The sequence below is a fragment of the Cydia amplana genome, chromosome 13, assembly GCF_948474715.1.
Source record: "Cydia amplana chromosome 13, ilCydAmpl1.1, whole genome shotgun sequence".
Lineage (NCBI taxonomy): Eukaryota > Metazoa > Arthropoda > Insecta > Lepidoptera > Tortricidae > Cydia > Cydia amplana.
The window spans coordinates 6,449,208-6,468,732 of NC_086081.1; the positions used below are offsets into that span (position 1 = coordinate 6,449,208).

General features: G+C 40.7%; 1 protein-coding gene across 1 annotated transcript; it reads right to left on the bottom strand.

The window, feature by feature from the left end:
- Nucleotides 1-283: 283 nt before the first annotated feature.
- LOC134653449 (protein regulator of cytokinesis 1-like) lies at nucleotides 284-16,699 on the bottom strand. The gene is made up of 14 exons (XM_063508815.1): nucleotides 16,487-16,699; nucleotides 16,127-16,326; nucleotides 15,749-15,869; nucleotides 15,284-15,513; nucleotides 14,650-14,798; nucleotides 14,007-14,174; nucleotides 13,023-13,195; nucleotides 11,761-11,908; nucleotides 10,479-10,607; nucleotides 9,810-9,946; nucleotides 7,404-7,511; nucleotides 4,613-4,766; nucleotides 1,628-1,750; nucleotides 284-791 (listed from the first exon to the last, which is right to left on the bottom strand). Exons 1-14 carry the CDS (start codon nucleotides 16,519-16,521, stop codon nucleotides 378-380), a joined length of 2,289 nt encoding a protein of 762 aa, XP_063364885.1. The 5' UTR covers nucleotides 16,522-16,699; the 3' UTR covers nucleotides 284-377.
- Nucleotides 16,700-19,525: the final 2,826 nt, after the last annotated feature.

Consider the following 19,525-nt stretch of genomic DNA (forward strand, 5'->3'; position numbering starts at 1 on the left):
ATCTATAATCCGAAATACAATCAATTCAAAGTCAAAAGTAAAACGACACAAAATTAAACATTATAACTAACTTAATTGGACTCATAAAACAAATTAAACTTCTCATAATTAAACGCGTAAAATTATAATAATATTAAATTATTTCAAAATTAATAAGAGATTCAAATATTTACATCAAACATTAGTCAGAAGTTAAACGTATAAAATTATCACCATCTACATCATTTTAACTCTATATAAGGCTACAATTACGACGTGCAGACGCCATATTTTTATAGTTACATTCAGTACAAAATTATATGTGTAGACATGCTCACTGCCATCGTATCCAATAAACACAGTTGTGTGTGTCTTTAGGATGGTATATTAACAGTATTTTAAACAAAAGGCTTAGGCGTTCTCACTAGACCCGCCTGTGGTTTAGATCGCAACATATTGCTAGGCGTGTTCTTGAAAGCCAAGTTGTTGGTGGAATTTGTTCTGTGAATGTTTTGCTTGGCGGCGCTGAGCGGCGCTCGGGGTGTAGCGAAACCATCATTATTCAGTTTTAAAGCCGATCTAGTTAGTCTAGTGGGAGTGTACACAAGATTAGTCTTAGGTGTTAAAGGTACAGCGTGTTGTTTATTTTCTTTTCCCGTTTTTGGGGTCATGGGCGCCGTTTTGGTTGGACTTTTTTTTTGAGATTGGGGGGAGTTTAGTTCCTCGATATCTTCGCATACGATCATGGGGACGCTGTCTAGGGGCTTCGGTACCATGGAGCTGCGGCTTATTTTTTTCTCATCTATGTCTTCCTGAAAGACAAAATAAAGTTTTACTATAATCTGTAGTTTATGATATTTCAAGGAATGTAAACATACAAAGACGTTATCGTGACTTATAGTTCGTTTTTTTAGCATTAGAAAGAACTTGAAAGAAGGTAAGCGATTTTGACATGTCTTTTAATTGAAAAACACTTTAAAAAAATCAATAACTATTACTTATGAAAGCAGCGGGCTCATTACGGTTCCATTTTTATCGACTATCACTATGCCCGTCACTTTCGCACTTACATACTTGTTAGAACGTGACAGGCATGGTGATAAACGATAAAAATGCTACCGTGCTACTAGGGCAGAAGACAAAAGATCGTATTAGATTCATTATTGTTACATATTTACCGTAACTTATTTTTAAAATGTGTTTTTCAATTAAAAGACACATCAAGATTGTTTACCTTATTTCTAATGCTAAAAAAAAAACGAACTATAGTCATTCAGTCAGTGAATAGATAGAACAGGTTACCATAATTGGCTAAAGCTATGGTATTAACTCATTCGCTGGCAGAAAAAAACTAAGACATCTTTATAATTTTGAAAATATGTAAGTGTTATTCCAAGAAACCTGCCTACAAATTTTGCGCTGTCGAATAAAACACCTTAGTTTAAGGCATAATTAATAACCCAGCACCCTTAGCACATGATTGACGCGATAGTATCTGATAGACTACCTGTCCCTCTTTTTTTAACATAGAAAAAGACGGGTAGCCTATCTCGCCGCGAGATACTGTCGCGCCAATCCTGTGCTAGCCAGGCAGTAACAATGAAACTTTTTTTTGTAGTTTTGTCAGAATACTTATTTGAAATGTTACCTTGAAGTCAGTGTATGATGTGAGCTGTGTGGTCTCCATAAGAGGGTTCTTTTTCGCATGCACGGCGTGGGTGTCGCCGCGGCCGGTCGAGCGCCGCCCGCCGCTGCGTCGCTTGCCGACAGACTGGTGTGAAGCAGACCCCGTTAGATTGTTATACTTTTGTTTACAACCAAGGCTCGGAACCGGTTTTTTCTTCATACAAAAAATACCGGTATTATTTCGTTCTTTTGCTTATTTCATTTTTTCTTTTTTAAATATTAGAGGACATTTTACACAAATTGACTAAGCCCCACGGTAAGCTCTAGGCTTGTGTTGTGGGTACTTAGACAACGATATATATAATATACAAATACTTAAATACATAGAAAACAACCATGACTCAGGAACAAATATCTGTGCTCATCGCACAAATAAATGCCCTTACTGGGATACGAACCCAGGACCGCGGCGTCACAGGCAGGGTCACTACCCACTAGGCCAGACCGGTCGTCAAATTTTTAATGGGACAATCTAATAATACGAAGTTGTTACCTAAAAACATGATTTAGTCCTACGTAAAGAGCATAAAATAATTAAAAATATTGGGCTATTTTGGGTTTTACAAAAAAACCGGTTCCGAGCCCTGTTTACAACCCGCCACCCGAGGGATGAATGGACATTCATGAGGTGCGAGAGACTTGAGACCATGCGATATAGTGGGAAAACTGGGTTAAGGGCTAAACCGGCGTTACTACATAGTATGAAACAAAGTCGCTTTCCGATGTCTGTCTGTCCTTATGTATGCTTAGATATTTAAAACTACGCAACGGATTTTGATGCGGGTTTTTTTGAATAGATAGTGATTCAAGAGGAAGGTTTATGTATAACTTGTTAAGCCGTGCGAAGCCGGGGCGGGTCGCTAGTCCATAAATATATTAGGATAGTTTGATTGACTGTATGACGGTAATGTATTCGTATAAAGGTGTGACAAACTTATATCACAGTTTTGATGACCGTTATGTTCACAAGAATAACGGTTAATGTCAAAGACCATGTATCGTCTCAAATCGGAAAGTTAGACGTGCCTTTAGTCAGTAAATTTTAATTAGCTGTAGAGATCAGTCGTATAATTCGTCAAGATAAATTACCCAAGTTAGGATCCAACCCGCGATGTGATAGAGAATGCAATCACATAATTTAGGTATTGCACATGACGCATGCACATTTCGTAAAAAATACATTTATTTTTTATTTATTGTTAGATAAAACATCGTAAAAGCAAAAAAAAACACACAAATTAGTGGTTAATTAGTAAAACACCAAAAGTCACACTAACACACCAGAATTAAACAAAAAAAAATCAAAATGATTTATTTTTTACCAGAAGTAAGCTTTGTTAATTGTTATATAATATATTAGTTAACGTATAAAAAAATGTTAGAAAACGAAAACAGTGTTGTTAAAACATGCGCAAGTTAACGGGCGAAGCACAAATTTTGCAGGCAGGTTAACACGTATAACATTAACAGTAGATTTACATTGACTAGCTGGACTGATGTAATATTACGGAAATAGGTTACGTAGGTAAATGTATTATGATATTGTACAATATGAAAAAAAGTAAAGAAAACAGTATCAATAATGTAAGTAGTCAATGTAAACCTATACCAAACCAACACCATCATCAAAACACAAACTGCTGAATTATTTAACTCGATATTTTACTAAATGTAACGTTTTCAGGTACCACATTGACGTTTCTCGATAACGGCGAATTCTTATCGCACCCTTAAGATCGGTTTTCCTAGGATAGCGGTGCCGTCATATAGCGGCCGTCTCCATACTAAATAATACGGCTAAATATGGATGTCGTAGTATTTGTATGGAGACGGCCGCTATATGACGGCACCGCTTTCGGAGGAAACCAAAGCTTTATGGCTGTAAAGCCTTATTAACGAGCTACAAGTTACCTTTTGCGAAAACGGAACAAATAGCGTTAATGATTTCGACTGTAAAGTAAAGCGGGCGGTTGTTTTCTGTGATAATCGCAGCGTTAAACGCGATGCGGTTGCCGCAACCCCATTTTACATCAGATAAGCAGTGGTTCCTAACCTGGGCGTAATTACCCCCGTGGGGGAAAAACTGGTATTTTACGGGGGTAATAAGATAACCTAATATAACATTACAACAAGCGTACACGTTTTATTTTTTATTACCATTGGGAGGAGGGGTAAAATCAGGTTCCCTAGTTAGTCATAGGGGTGACCGGACTGAAAAGGTTAGGAACCATTACATTATCTTAATGAGCATAGGTACATTGTTTTACGCGGTAAAAGCAGCAGTAAGCTCATTGCCATTTATCCTACATTCCGTTGATCGCATGCGTTCAACGCTGCTTTTATCGCATAAAACAACCGCTCATTTAGACGGCGCGCGAACTCGTATACGATTTTAGTTACATTGCGGACCATTGAGGTTACACCAATTCAGCCGACCGATCAAATAACGTAATGCAATGAAAATCGCATGCGAGTTCTCGCACCGTCTAAATGAGCCTAAGTCATAAGTGTAAGGCCTGAGTGGACGCTCGAAGCGGAGCGTTCGGCGGGGCGTGCAGCGTGGCTGTGGGCTCACGCGTGATGTGAGCAGCGTGCACTAAGGCCGCTCCTACACGCTTGCATTTGTTTAACATGCACGCCGCACGCCCCGCCCCGCTGCACGCCCAACTCGAGCGTCCACTCAGGCCATAGACTAGGAATCCTCTAGACTGAGTTTAGAGCAATTATTTCATGAAACCGATGCTGCCAAAAATACGGGGGTGCGGGGGGACGAGGTGAGCGAATCCCGTGCCGTGATTGGTCCGTTCAAAGACACGGACCAATCACGGCACGGGATTGACTCGAAGATGGAGTAAAACTACCGTATGAGTGGCAGAGGGGGTAGCGTTACTATGCTCAGTCTAGAGGATGTCTGTGACTCAGGCCTTACATTAAGTTGTGGACATACCGAGCGCTTGTGCTGGAGAATGCTGCCGTTCGCTTTGGGCGCTTTGGGCGCCTTGGGCACTTCGGCGCCGTAGTCCAGCTTCCTCTTGACGGTGGCGCCGTGGTTTTCCGCCTTCGCCACTATGGCCTTCGTGGCTAGTCGGCCGCTGACTCGCCTGTAATACAATCCACGGTGAATATAGCCATAGATAGATAAAAAAGCGGCCAAGTGCGAGTCGGACTCGCCCATGAAGGGTTCCGTATTTAGGCGATTTATGACGTATAAAAAAAACTACTTAATAGATCTCGTTCAAACAAATTTTCGGTGGAAGTTTACATGGTAATGTACATCATATATTTTTTTTAGTTTTATCATTCTCTTATTTTAGAAGTTACAGGGGGGGGACACATTTTACCACTTTGGAAGTGTCTCTCGCGCAAACTATTCAGTTTAGAAAAAAATGATATTAGAAACCTCAATATCATTTTTGAAGACCTATCATAGATACCCCACACGTATGGGTTTGATGAAAAAAAATCTTTTGATTTTCAGTTCGAAGTATGGGGAACCCCAAAAATTTATTGTTTTTTTTCTATTTTTGTATGAAAATCTTAATGCGGTTCACAGAATACATCTACTTACCAAGTTTCAACAGTATAGTTCTTATAGTTTCGGAGAAAAGTGGCTGTGACATACGGACGGACAGACAGACGGACAGACAGACAGACAGACATGACGAATCTATAAGGGTTCCGTTTTTTGCCATTTGGCTACGGAACCCTAATAAATCACACTAGACGCAATGGAGCAACTTACAGTAGCGATGGCTTTAAAAGGTAAACTAGATGGCGCTGTACGGCGCCGTCATAGAGAAATAAAGACAAGAGTGCTCACTCTATACATCAGTTCAGACTATTAATTTCAGTGTCTACATCTAGCATCGAGTAGCGGAACTATCAGTACTGCTACTTGACAATAGATGTAGCAGTACTGATAGTTCCGCTACTCGGTGCTAGATGCTAATAGTCTTTTTGGTACTAAAACTGATGTGTGGAGTGAGCACTCTATGTATTTTTTTCTCTATGGCGCCGTATGCTGAGTGAGAGGAACCGGGATTGCCAAGGGTTAAAGTTTGAGCTGTGTGGTTATTATTAAGCTAATCAAGTCATAGCCACCACTCCACTAATTCCACTATACAGGGTGTTTCGACCTGCCATATATTGCGAGGTGAATATATAGGGAAGTACAAGGAGAGGAAAACCGATGTTCGTCGATCAGTAGTCGATGTTTTCTATGGGACAGTTGCCTAGTTTGACCTATAAACACACCTCGGCGAAATTGATTAAGGTTTGAAAATACCTCGTATTTATTTAGGCTCTATGGTCGGATCTAACTAATATGAAATTATAAAGAAATATTTCGATGGCAGTCCGTCGGAAATCACTTCGGCGTACGTATTCAGCGAACTTCGATGCGATACTTCAAAACTTTATTAAATTGTACAACGGGACTTAATCGCGTATCTAAGTTTCAGTCTTCTCCGGGACCACGGGGACAACGCCGTCCTCGAAACGTCGGAGGTACATCTTAAAACTTCGATACGCGATTAAGTCCCGTTGTACAATTTAATAATGTGTAAAAATCGTGAAAGTTTAAATCAGTGTTACTTCAAAACTAGCTCAACATGAACAGTATTACTCATTCCTTTTACGATATTACAAAATGCAATAAAACTACTGAGGTAACTACTAATTATTGTGAGACTTGCCTCGCGCCACGTCGTTATGCATGCATTTATTGGCCGTTAGCGAACTGAAATTGGCAACGAGGAATGAGAAATACTACGAAAAATACAATACATAACATATTTCAACAATTCACACCTATATTTTTACTTTATTAACCCTTGGTTATTTTTGTTCTGTAACATAGTTAAATATTACTTCATTAGCTCTAGTTTACTACTAACTAAACACATTCAGTGCCGAAAACCCGACTATCGGGTATTTTATTTATGATTTCGTTACCAGGCCGGAAGGACAATTTCTGTCTGGTGACCTAGCCAAGGTGACAATCGCTTGCGCTTCGCCATCGAATCGCTTTGTTTCTCTATCACTCTTCCATATTAGTGTGACAGTGACAGTTACGGAGCGTTAGCGATTGGCGTGTTGTCTAAGGGGCCTGGTTATCAAATAATAATTACAAAAATATAGGTATGTAAAATAATGTGACGTTATCTATGAAAAGGGACCTTATTGTCGCTGGCGCTTACGCCATTATTAACGATGCTCCGATATAAACACAATGCCGCGCGACGCTGTGCGGCGTAAGCGCCATCGACAATAAGGTCCCTTTTCATATATAATGCCTAGTGATCGGGGAATTCTATGCCACTTGGGGTGAATGACCTCAATCATTATGCTAGTATGGATATGCCGCGGGATTCCGGGATTCGTGTGCGATATAGGAGAGTGTTTTGGCATGTTACTGTTAATCAATTAATCATGCATTGCATATATTATTAATATTAATAATTGAAAATTTGATTACAGACCAATTGAATATATCAATAAAACCACGAAGCTCGCATTGCCTTATCAGTTTTGCATTGCCTTTCAACGACCGAGTCGAGACCCATGTTTTTTACAGTCCTTTATTTTATAAACGAATTACCAACACTGAAATAGCGTTTACTTTTCGAACAGTTTTGTTCCTATCGCGGGCCAAGTGGCGTATCCATATTACCATTTCGACTTGATATCCCGCGGTGTGGCATAGAAATCCCCGATCACTGTTGCCCCATATACGCTACCTCTTAACAGTAGAAATGGCTGATCTCTTCAACGCAGACAGATTGTGAGTGAACGCCGACACGGCCTTGGTGGCGCTGCCGGTGATCAGCTGGCGCTTCGAGGCCGGCCTACGGGGTGAGAAAACTGTTTGTAGTCAGACGGTCTATTCTGTTCTATGGTATAATGTTGAGGTCACTGACAATCCAACCTCTAGACTGAGCTTAGGCCAATTCTTTCATGAAACCGATGCTGCCAAAAATACGGGGGTGCGGGGGGACGAGGTGAGCGAATCCCGTGCCGTGATTGGTCCGTTCAAAGACACGGACCAATCACGGCACGGGATTGACTCGAAGATGGAGTAACGCTACCGTATGTGTGGCAGAGGGGGTAGCGCGACTATTCTATGTCTAGAGGTTGGATTGTCTGTGGTTGAGGTGAATGCTAGTGTTCGGTTTTTAAGGGAATTCTATTCAAAGGTAAAGCATTTATTAAATTTTAATCTTTTTATTTTCAATAAATGGTTCGGTAAGCAAATTTTGCTGCTTATTTTACTTGAATAAGTGGTGTTTTTTTGTTATTTTGCTTCATTTTTTTGTTTATGTCCCTGGAGGATTTTGACATTTCAAAGTGATGGAATTCGAGGAGTTAACGAAAATTCTTCAAGAAGGAAGCATTTATGTTATAATGAATGGTCGATCTCTCTTATGTCTGTGGGCGAGTATAAAATGAACACATCCCAGAAAGATACGTTTGCTACTTCAATTATAGAACAAAACCAACAGTTTTAATACGAATATTTAGAGTCTGAAGGCCTACCGCGAACCACGTTCGACGTGTTGCCTCTCTGTCGCACTTGTAAATTCGTACGTAAGTGTGACAGGGAGGCAACACGTCGAACGTGGTTCGCGGTAGGCCCTCTGTTTACCTGTTCCTCTCTGCGGTGAGCGCGAGCTGCGCGGCGGTGCGGTTGCGCTTGCCGAGCGGAACAGCGGGTTGGTCGGCGTCAGCGCGTGCTTGCGCGCAGATAGCTTGTGTTTACCTGTTCCTCTCTGCGGTGAGCGCGAGCTGCGCGGCGGTGCGGTTGCGCTTGCCGAGCGGCGACGTGGCCAGCGAGCGGAACAGCGGGTTGGTCGGCGTCAGCGCGTGCTTGCGCGCAGATAGCTTGTGTTTACCTGTTCCTCTCTGCGGTGAGCGCGAGCTGCGCGGCGGTGCGGTTGCGCTTGCCGAGCGGCGACGTGGCCAGCGAGCGGAACAGCGGGTTGGTCGGCGTCAGCGCGTGCTTGCGCGCAGATAGCTTGTGTTTACCTGTTCCTCTCTGCGGTGAGCGCGAGCTGCGCGGCGGTGCGGTTGCGCTTGCCGAGCGGAACAGCGGGTTGGTCGGCGTCAGCGCGTGCTTGCGCGCAGATAGCTTGTGTTTACCTGTTCCTCTCTGCGGTGAGCGCGAGCTGCGCGGCGGTGCGGTTGCGCTTGCCGAGCGGCGACGTGGCCAGCGAGCGGAACAGCGGGTTGGTCGGCGTCAGCGCGTGCTTGCGCGCAGATAGCTTGTGTTTACCTGTTCCTCTCTGCGGTGAGCGCGAGCTGCGCGGCGGTGCGGTTGCGCTTGCCGAGCGGAACAGCGGGTTGGTCGGCGTCAGCGCGTGCTTGCGCGCAGATAGCTTGTGTTTACCTGTTCCTCTCTGCGGTGAGCGCGAGCTGCGCGGCGGTGCGGTTGCGCTTGCCGAGCGGCGACGTGGCCAGCGAGCGGAACAGCGGGTTGGTCGGCGTCAGCGCGTGCTTGCGCGCAGATAGCTTGTGTTTACCTGTTCCTCTCTGCGGTGAGCGCGAGCTGCGCGGCGGTGCGGTTGCGCTTGCCGAGCGGAACAGCGGGTTGGTCGGCGTCAGCGCGTGCTTGCGCGCAGATAGCTTGTGTTTACCTGTTCCTCTCTGCGGTGAGCGCGAGCTGCGCGGCGGTGCGGTTGCGCTTGCCGAGCGGCGACGTGGCCAGCGAGCGGAACAGCGGGTTGGTCGGCGTCAGCGCCTGCTTGCGCGCAGATAGCTTGTGTTTACCTGTTCCTCTCTGCGGTGAGCGCGAGCTGCGCGGCGGTGCGGTTGCGCTTGCCGAGCGGCGACGTGGCCAGCGAGCGGAACAGCGGGTTGGTCGGCGTCAGCGCGTGCTTGCGCGCAGATAGCTTGTGTTTACCTGTTCCTCTCTGCGGTGAGCGCGAGCTGCGCGGCGGTGCGGTTGCGCTTGCCGAGCGGCGACGTGGCCAGCGAGCGGAACAGCGGGTTGGTCGGCGTCAGCGCGTGCTTGCGCGCAGATAGCTTGTGTTTACCTGTTCCTCTCTGCGGTGAGCGCGAGCTGCGCGGCGGTGCGGTTGCGCTTGCCGAGCGGAACAGCGGGTTGGTCGGCGTCAGCGCGTGCTTGCGCGCAGATAGCTTGTGTTTACCTGTTCCTCTCTGCGGTGAGCGCGAGCTGCGCGGCGGTGCGGTTGCGCTTGCCGAGCGGCGACGTGGCCAGCGAGCGGAACAGCGGGTTGGTCGGCGTCAGCGCCTGCTTGCGCGCAGATAGCTTGTTGTGACGCTCCTGAACATTAGATGAGAACATTTATTAGGACCTTCTTCACTACAATGATGTTTAGGATTGAACTGAAGTTTGTGAGCTTATTTTTCAAGAGGTTACGGCGTTACGGTATCCTTCTAATAATTATATTATGATTTACAGTTGCTTTAAGTGTTCTTCATACATGATAATTATTTTTTTATTTAGGAAACAAAATGCCTAAATCTCGAAAAAAATCTTAAATTGCTGTCTTTTCATTCAATTCTGAATGTCACTAAGTCGGTAACCTTAGAAAAAAGTCTATTTAGTATCACAAAAAATATTTAGTATTTAGGGTTCTTACCCAAAGGGTAAAAAGGGACCCTATTACTAAGACTCCACTGTCCTTCTGTCTGTCTGTCACCAGGCTGTATCTCATGAGCCGTGATAGCTAGACAGTTGAAACTTTCACAGATGATGTATTTCTGTTGCCGCTTTAACAACAAGTACTAAAAAGTACACCTCGGTGGGCGAGTCCGAACTTATTTTATTTTATTATTTTATTAAAATTACTTACAGCTTTCCTCGACTCCTTTTCGTCCTCGATAAGCTGCAGGAGAGGCGCTCCGTCCACGGTGAAGGTGCTGCCGGTTTTCGCCTCGTACTCTGTTACTACCTCGCGAAGTTGGGCCTCAATTTTAGGGAGCTAAAAATAGAGAATGGTGTTAATACATCATAGAAATTACAGGACTTCTTATTTAAATACCATCGGAATATGCAATCACGTAAGTTATTAATAGATATTTTTTCTACTCCAGCACTTAAATGTGTCAATTAAATTACTGACAGTGATATCTAAAGCAATGTCATTTGAATGATATGTCTATAGGCTCATAAGATGACTGCTAGCAGTCATCTTATGAGTATAATACAACTGCTTTATTTTTTTTAAAGATACAAGTTCCGATCATCTTGATTGAAAGAGGTATGTTTTCATTTACAATAATAACTCTTTTTTTTAAATAATAACCCTTTTTTTAATAATAACTCTTTTTTTTATAATTTTTTTTTTTGCTGCAGCTGTCATAGAAAAAGTAATGTATGCAACAGCTCATAATTGGTTCTTAAAATTCTCGGGTCTTTTTTTACAAAACTCGACTACGTCTCGTTTTGTAACTTCGACCCTTGAATTTTAAGAACCCTTATTATATCACTGTTGCATAAACTACTATTAAAATTATTGGTTATTTTTTTAAAGATTTGCTAAATTGGTCGAAACCTGACAGCACAATGTAATTTATTGTAATATAATATTTACACCTCAACATAAAAGTTACACAAGTGATCATCCAATACTCTGGCCAACTGACCATGAGCATCAACCATATACTACCCATTTCTTTCACTAAAAATCTCTGAAATTCGCGTTTCGCAAGGTTTTACTGACAGAAATAAATCCAAATTTTATATTAAAGGAAAAAATGGAAAAATTACGCATCCGGCAGGACTTGAACCCGCAACCTCCGCAATCCGTGCGTTAGCTCTGCCAATTGAGCTACGGAAGCCCACCAGAATCTTGCGAATTTTTCCATTCCTTCCCTCATGCATACACGCCTTTGGGGTGGCGTATAGCGACATCTACCGAGAGACGATTACATCTTTTTAACGGCACCGGAGTCTCAAGTTGCATTGAGAATTCACCAGTAACAATGTGCTAACCCGTACTAAATCAAATTTTCAAACATGCAGATTACGTCTGCGAGCGATATTCCAAATTTTATATTTTGCGAGCGATATTTTATAGAAATAAATCATTGGCTTTGGCCTATAGATTTTGTAAATGGCTTAATGTGACTTACATTAATTTCGATAGCTTTCCTTTCCTTTTCCTCTCTCAGCAGATTCCCCCCGCGGTTGTGGTAGCGGCCCGGCTCGGAGGCGCGCGCGTCCATCTCGGCTTGCTTCAGCCAGAGGTTCTTACGCGTCACCACCAACTCGAAAATGTGCCTATTGACCAAATAATCATGTGTGAATTTTTTTTTTTTAATTGAGAAACAAACAGTCTTATAATAAACATAAGAGCAACTTAGCTAATAGCTACAAATTGATTTATTTATAGACCTATAGTTCCCTGATCTACAAATTGTATCGAGGTACAATTAAAAAAATAATAAAAAAGTGTAACCTTATAGTTGTACATAACAAATGAGTGAACAAGAGAAGATACTCAAAAAACCAGTGCCTACTATGTGATCTGAATAATAAGGAATACAAGGGGTAATTATTATTTAGACGTGATATAAGTTGCGGCAAAATTTACGCAAAATTCACTGCCAGGTCTACCAGCCCTACGATCGTAGCCGATTACGTGGTTTATCCGCTTTGTAGCGAATGGCACCTACAAACAGAAAACCCGCCTTGTGGGTACTGAATGTGTTGAGGTTTCCAGAGAGTATCTATTCTTCATTTATTAGTAGTTACACAAAACTTCTAGTTAATATTAGGGTGAGCTTTTAATAAGTTACTTTTGACTTTAATAATGATGTAACTGCACAATGTGACAATACTACAATAGGGATGATGACCCATGTTGAATTTTATAACAAATACTAGTAAAATAGATAGCAAACGAGCAATTTATCACAATAATGTGGATACTAAAATAAATTATTGAAAAGTTACAAAAATACAGGACCTGAAAGTTTCAAAATTTAAGTTTTTTTTAAACTTCCAAAAACGATAAAAGTAAGGGTACCATTCGATTCCTTACATTTTATCCAAAAAAATATTGTATAGCAACTATATACATAAACGCAATATTTCACTGACAAAAACGCAATTTTCTTGTTTTGTCCATACTACAAGATGGGCTACCAGAGACGACGTCACGTTCCCTTGTCGTTTGTATAGGGCGTTTCGCGAGTGAAGTGCGACTGTCGGCCTTTGACTACAATTTCTGACTTTTGTATTGCTTTAATGCAATGGGTCCCATATAGACATTTGATCCTAAAAACAAACCCGATCGATCGATACCATAAATGAAAATTAGTCATGTAGCCTATAGCCGTGTTCGTCTATTCTGTTTTTTCTATGTTAAACTAAAATAAAATTAATAGCTTACTTGTGCTCATTGTAGTAGTTAGTAATCTTGTCCAGATAAATTTCATGCAGTGTGAGTGTGTCTTCAGAGAAGATGTCCTGGTAATAGTGGACGAACTCCTCTCGCTGCCGGCTCGAGTACATGATGTTGTCCCACATGAGCTTGATCTTCGTACGCATGTTCGCTACAAACACCTGGGTAACAAAACAGTTGTATGAGCGTTAGAACACCAAAATGTGTGTGGAAATATTTAATAAGTTGCCACCTGACATTAAATGCTTGCCAATTAATAAATTTAAGAAAACCCTACATGAATGGCTATTAAATAAAATCTTTTATACACTTTACGATTATTTGAATATCTCGTAATATAATGTAGTACATAATGTAATAAATACTTATTATACTTAGCTTAAGAAATACAACAAATATTTGCATGCTGTTTGTGGACGGTTGAATTAGGAGAAGCTATGTATAACAACTGTAATCTGACCCTATTCACGCAAATAAATAATTTATGATTATGAATAGGTTTATGAAGCTACCCTATAATAAATAAATAGAAATAAAATAAGGGATTAAGTACATGAAATGTATTTCTCTATTTAATTTCTCACACCTAACTAGCGGTTACGAAAATTGTGGACAGCCATGTCCACAATGTTCGTAGAAGTATTTCATGATTCTGGGCATAAATATTCTGGTGTGGCGACTATAAATAATCATGAGGTAGCAACTAAGGGTGCTATTCAACTTGTCCAAGATCTTTGTCCAATGTGCATTGTGTCTCACTTTTTTTAAAGCAAAATTTGAGACAAATACATATTGGACAAGTGAACACCACCCTAAGGAAGGCGCCTAACAAGGTAGTCAGAGGATCTGGTTAAGATCATAGAGACCTGTTACAAGGCCAGGTCATGACCTGTTGTTGGGGGACCCTTGCGAGAGGCCTATGATAAGCAGTGACATGATATCTTACGGCTGATATGATGATGATTTAACTACCTGAATCTTCTGCTTCTTGATCTGCTCACAACGCTTGATCTCCTCTTTAATTGCGGTTTCAGTGGCCGGATGGCACCCCGGGTGGGCCTGCAGGAAGTTGTCTCGGTATATCTGGTCTTCGTCCAAACACTCCCACAGCTTGGACAGGCGCTCGCGCAGTTCTAATACCTAAGGGACAGGAAGAAATGAAATTGTAAATTCCCCTTTAGACATTACAAGGAGACTGGTGAGCTTTTTACTAATCAAATCAAACCAGTGCAAGATCAACTTGATGACATAAATGTTTTGTTAAGAGCCCTCACAATGGTCTTTTTTTATAAATTAACTAAAAATGAAAGGAGACTGAGTATGTGTACATATTTTCGTATATAGTAAGCATTTTTTTTTACTTACATTTTATGCCAAAAAATGCCTTTTTGAAAAAAAAAACTGATACTTTTCAAACTGCTGGATTGATTTCTATCAAACAGCAAAGAACCAGAAACTCGCTTTCACGTAAAAACAATCCCATCGAAATCGGTTCATCCATTGGAAAGCTACAATGCCACAGACAGAGACACAAGAGAGACAGACATTGGCATCAAACATATAACATCCCTCTTTTTACGTCGGGGGTTAAATATACCCTAACCACGCAACTTACCCGGTTGTTGGTCTGGTCATACTTCTCCTGCAAGTCCTGCCGCAGCTTGGCCAGGCGGTCCATGTTCAGATCTGTCACCTTGAAGTCAACAGACAGGGAGCTGACCACCACATGCTCAAACTTGCTCTGTGGTCTGATTTGCAGTTTGTCTGTAAATGGAAAACATTTTTATATTTCAAAGGGTATGAGTGAATGCAAAGCAGAAGTCTTAAAAGTCTAGAAGTCTTAAAAGTTTAACCAAGACAATAAGTATCTGAAATTCTCTTCTTCGGTGTTTGTGTTGTGAATAAATTATGGGGTTTGTATTGCCTAGCTAGAGCCAGAATATTGTTAAAAGTTGAAGTTTGCTTTACTAATTCCATAAACTATATATAATAGTTCTAGCTAGAATGATATCTGTTAAAATAAGTGATGTAGCATTGTAAGTCCTGGCATAAGTATAAGTACAAATTAAATTCAAGTTTTGAACTCTTATAGAAATAAAAGAAAGTTTCTAATTGTCTTCAAGGCTAAATGTCTCCTAAGAAAAAAGTCAAACCTAAATAATAAACACACCATGTTTTGTCACAAAATGAAAAGTTAGACATATTTGAAACAAAACTTTAATCATAAAAAGCAAGAGTAAAAATCATACCCATGATATCCTTAATTTCAATCTGCGTGTGCAGAAATATCTCAGATCGCTTGTCCCTCTCTGACTGCAGCACTTCAAGATGGTTCCTCAACTTGTCCAACTCGTCTTGGGGCGGGAGCGGGATGTCCTGCAGCTCGTGGAAGGTGACTCCGAGTTTCTCCGTCAGATCATGCTGCCATTCCAGCAGGCGGTTGATTTCAGTGCGCCGCTGCTCCATCTGTTCCCTATATCTGTGACATAGTTTTGGTCAGTCTGGTGAGCCAACTACTAGTTTACAATGTATTCAAAAATATATTTATTTGTTTTAATTAACTTGAAAAGGAGTGCATGACATGAGTATTGAATCAGAAAAATTTGCTACAAAGTGGTTCAATATACCTTTTCTCTGTAGGTATAGTAGGTGGGTTAATTTTGAATAACAAACTTTGAGAAGAGGCTTGATATAAAGCATACATGTTCACTTACCCCATAATCTGGTCTTCCAGCTCTTTCTTATACTCAAACAGCATCATGTCATCCTTGTACTCCATAATACTGATGTCAACAGACAGGTACTGGCTCAGTTTCTTGGTCTCGTCTTTTAATTCTACAACCATAAACAATTATGCTATATTTTATTATACCAACAACGTTAACAATTATTAGATTAAAAATGTTAACCATCCCGAAACTCAAACTTGAAACTCGATGAAGAAAGCTTCGTAAAAACTTATAACTTGTAGTACAAGCTAAAGTATTGTATCAAATATTGGAGTTTACAGATAATTCTGCTTATAACTTACAAGCTTTCAAATATTAGACCCACCCAATATTAAAATTAAGTTTACTAGAATAATTATTTACCTTCAACTTGCTGTTGCATGGTCTTAAGTTTCTGTTTAGTCTCATCCAACACATCACTGTGGAGGTCCTTCTCAATCTGCACCAGCTTGTATATGTTTTTCACCTTCACGTCGTATTCCACACCGACGTGGGACCAGTTCAGCCATAGCTGCTGCATTAGGTGACGGACGTTTCGGGATACTTCCTCTGTGACGCCATCGCTGGGTAAATGAAAGTTTATAAATGACAAACTGTGTTTGGGCGCGGTTTAGCAACAGCAGCAAAGTTGCTTTTACGGCACTGTGACAAATTATACCTAGAAGGCATGGTGTTTTATTCACGTACGTGTTATTTTATGTATTTTTTCGGTGAAATACTTACAATAATTTGTATACGTCGTCCGTTAATGCAATCATCGTGAAGATTTTTATCAATAATAAACTATCATCCGTCTTCACGTAAGTATACAGCACAAATTTTATAGATTACAACAAACAAGAATGTACATATATAGATTTATTTAACCACAATTATATTCTTATTAAATTAACACGCACAAAACATTGAAACACTGATTTACCAAAGCACAAATGAAATGACGAACGTTGCTTGTGGTTATTTTATTTGAAATACAAACGTTACAAAAATGAAACCGTTTGATCGGTGCTGTGATTGGTTGGCATTAAAGCGCTTCGTTCGGAAACGCGTCAAACCATAGATAATAAATGTGAAAGTTTTGTTATAGTTGGCCAAACCAGTTTGTCAGTAAATAGGAACAAAAAAATATACTCATCCTTTTCTTTTGGGTGCTAGTACTAGTGTAAGACAAAGATAGTATGATTCTCTCGGTCTATGTTTGAAATGAGATAGTCCTTTATCTGTCTTACAAACTGTTTATTTATCGCCTTTTTCTACTGACAAAGTTGTTTGACAGGCTATAATCAAAGTATTTATTGTTTGAAAATCTCTGGCTTGGTCTGGCAAGCCATTTCCGTCTGTAGAAAAAAGCGGCAATACTTTGGGCAAATAAAAAAAAATATAGACGTGTACTGGGTACGCACGACTTGCAGGCCACGAACAGACAGGCATTTTTTTATATTATAATTTATAATTTGACGATACACTAATTGGTCTTATACGAAGACTAGACTTCCCATTTATCTGCTCAATCAACATCTAAACATCACTATGAAATAATATAATAATATTAATATAGCGCCGTATTTTTATGCTCAGCATAAATTATTATCTGCTTAACTTGACTCGTTTAAAACTTGAAGGAGTTTTCTAGAGCTGTAATAAACTCGAAAGCTTTAAGGCCTAGACACTATGATGGTCAACCAAACCTTGTCAGTAGAAAAAGGCGGCAAATTTGAAAAATGTAGGCGCGAAGGGATATCGTCCTATAGAAAATTTGAATTTCGCGCCTTTTTTACTGACAAGATTTGCTTGACCAGCTATAGATAATAATATACATCTTTATAGTTTGTCAAAGGACTGTCTCATTTCAAACATAGACAGAGATAATCATATTATCTTTGTTTTACACTAGTACTAGCACCCAAAAGAAAAGGATGAGTATATATAGTTTTCCTGGTTGTTACTGACTGACAAATTGGTTTGACCAACTATAGTTGCTGGGACGTGCCAAACATGTAATTGCACCATTGGTAGGTACCTACATATAGATTTATGCGTGTAAAAATTGCGGACTAGACTTGGATGTATAAAAATATGTGACGTTATCTATGAAAAGGGACCTTATTGTCGATGGCGCTTGCGCCATTATTAACGATGCTCCGATATTAATACAATGCCGCGCGACGCTGTGCGGCATAAGCGCCATCGACAATAAGGTCCATTTTCAAAGATAATGCCCCATATTGGTATCTAGCCGATTAGGTACATTTTTCCTTTTTACTCTACTCTTTGGCAGGGACGCTATGGGTTGGCAGTTTTTAAAGGGCTGGGCGGCAAGCTATTGGAAGGACTCACGGTTGCTTTAAGTGTTCTTGTGAGGTCCATTGTGACAAGTGAGTGGCTACGTTGCATTGCCTCTAGGTCTATTGTTAAAGTCCTAGACATTATGACCTATAATTTCAGCGGCATGTTAAACACTTGACAGTACCAAGGATATTACACAAACAAACGCGCCGCGACGGCAATTAACAATTAACCAAACTTCCTCAGGAGATGGAGATTGCAAACATTCGCTTCCACTGATGACATCTTTAGGACGTAACTTACTGCCAACGCTAGAAGCCAGTAGCCAAAGAAGTTTTGTTTAGACTAAAAATATTTTTACATTTAAAATAATCTAAAATGCCACAGATCGGCTAGGGCATACGTACCTCGTCGCTTAACCCAATCTCCCGTCACGAGTTAAGCATTTCACTGTTGCGACGAAAGCTACGTATAGGTATGTCGCAAGAAGTTGCAAGGCATTTTGCTCCACTTCAATATTGTACGTACGTAAGTACGTTAAATTTGATCGCCATCAAGTAATACATCGAGTAAAGCGCTCTCGTACATTGTCACTGCTAAGTTGATGCAAACGTAGTTTAAACCGGCTCTACTTATTCATCCCTTTGATTATATTAGTTGTAGGTATGTACACGTTTTTATTTTATTTCATACGTCAAAACAGTCGAAATGTCCAATTTTCTTATAGGTAACTTACCTATAAATTAAAAAAAAGTGGCCACGTCACGACATGTAATTCTGACGAGTCGAATTGACCCCCAGTGTTCACCGTTGTTGCGATGAAAGTCACGTGATGTATGTCGCAATACTCGCAATCAGATGCAGGCCATTTCGCTCCACTTCAATAAGCTACATACTTTCATTAGTAGCCGTATACTACAATGGTAGATCGCGATTCTAAGTTGAAAGAAACGGTCTGTATACATTTACTAGCTGTGCCCGCGGCTCCGCCCGCGTGGAATTCGGTCTGTGTCAGTAAGCTAATTCATCCCTAATTTCTCTTTCCCCTGGAGGCGGAACTTGAAGTAAAGTTGACAGATGGATACGATTAGGGGACTGAAGTCCAGATAAAATATTTTACAATTAATAGGTAGGTACTTACCACTAAACAAAACTACACTTCAAAACCAATAGTTTTTTTTCGCCCTTATTCCAATATTAGACGTGATTTAAACGACACAGAGTTATAGTAGGTGTATAACGGACAATACAGTACTACTTTTGTATTTTTACGTTCTTGACTGTACCTATCCAAATCATGTCCATGGCAAATATCATCCAATTCTGTCCTCCAGTCAAATCATTCTGAGCATGAAAAATTAAGAATTATACACATAGAAATCCATACTTCCTAACAAACTTTCGAATTTAGGTCTAATATTATATTAGTTAGAAGTAAGATTAGAGGAAAGGAGAATATTATAGATATCAAAAACT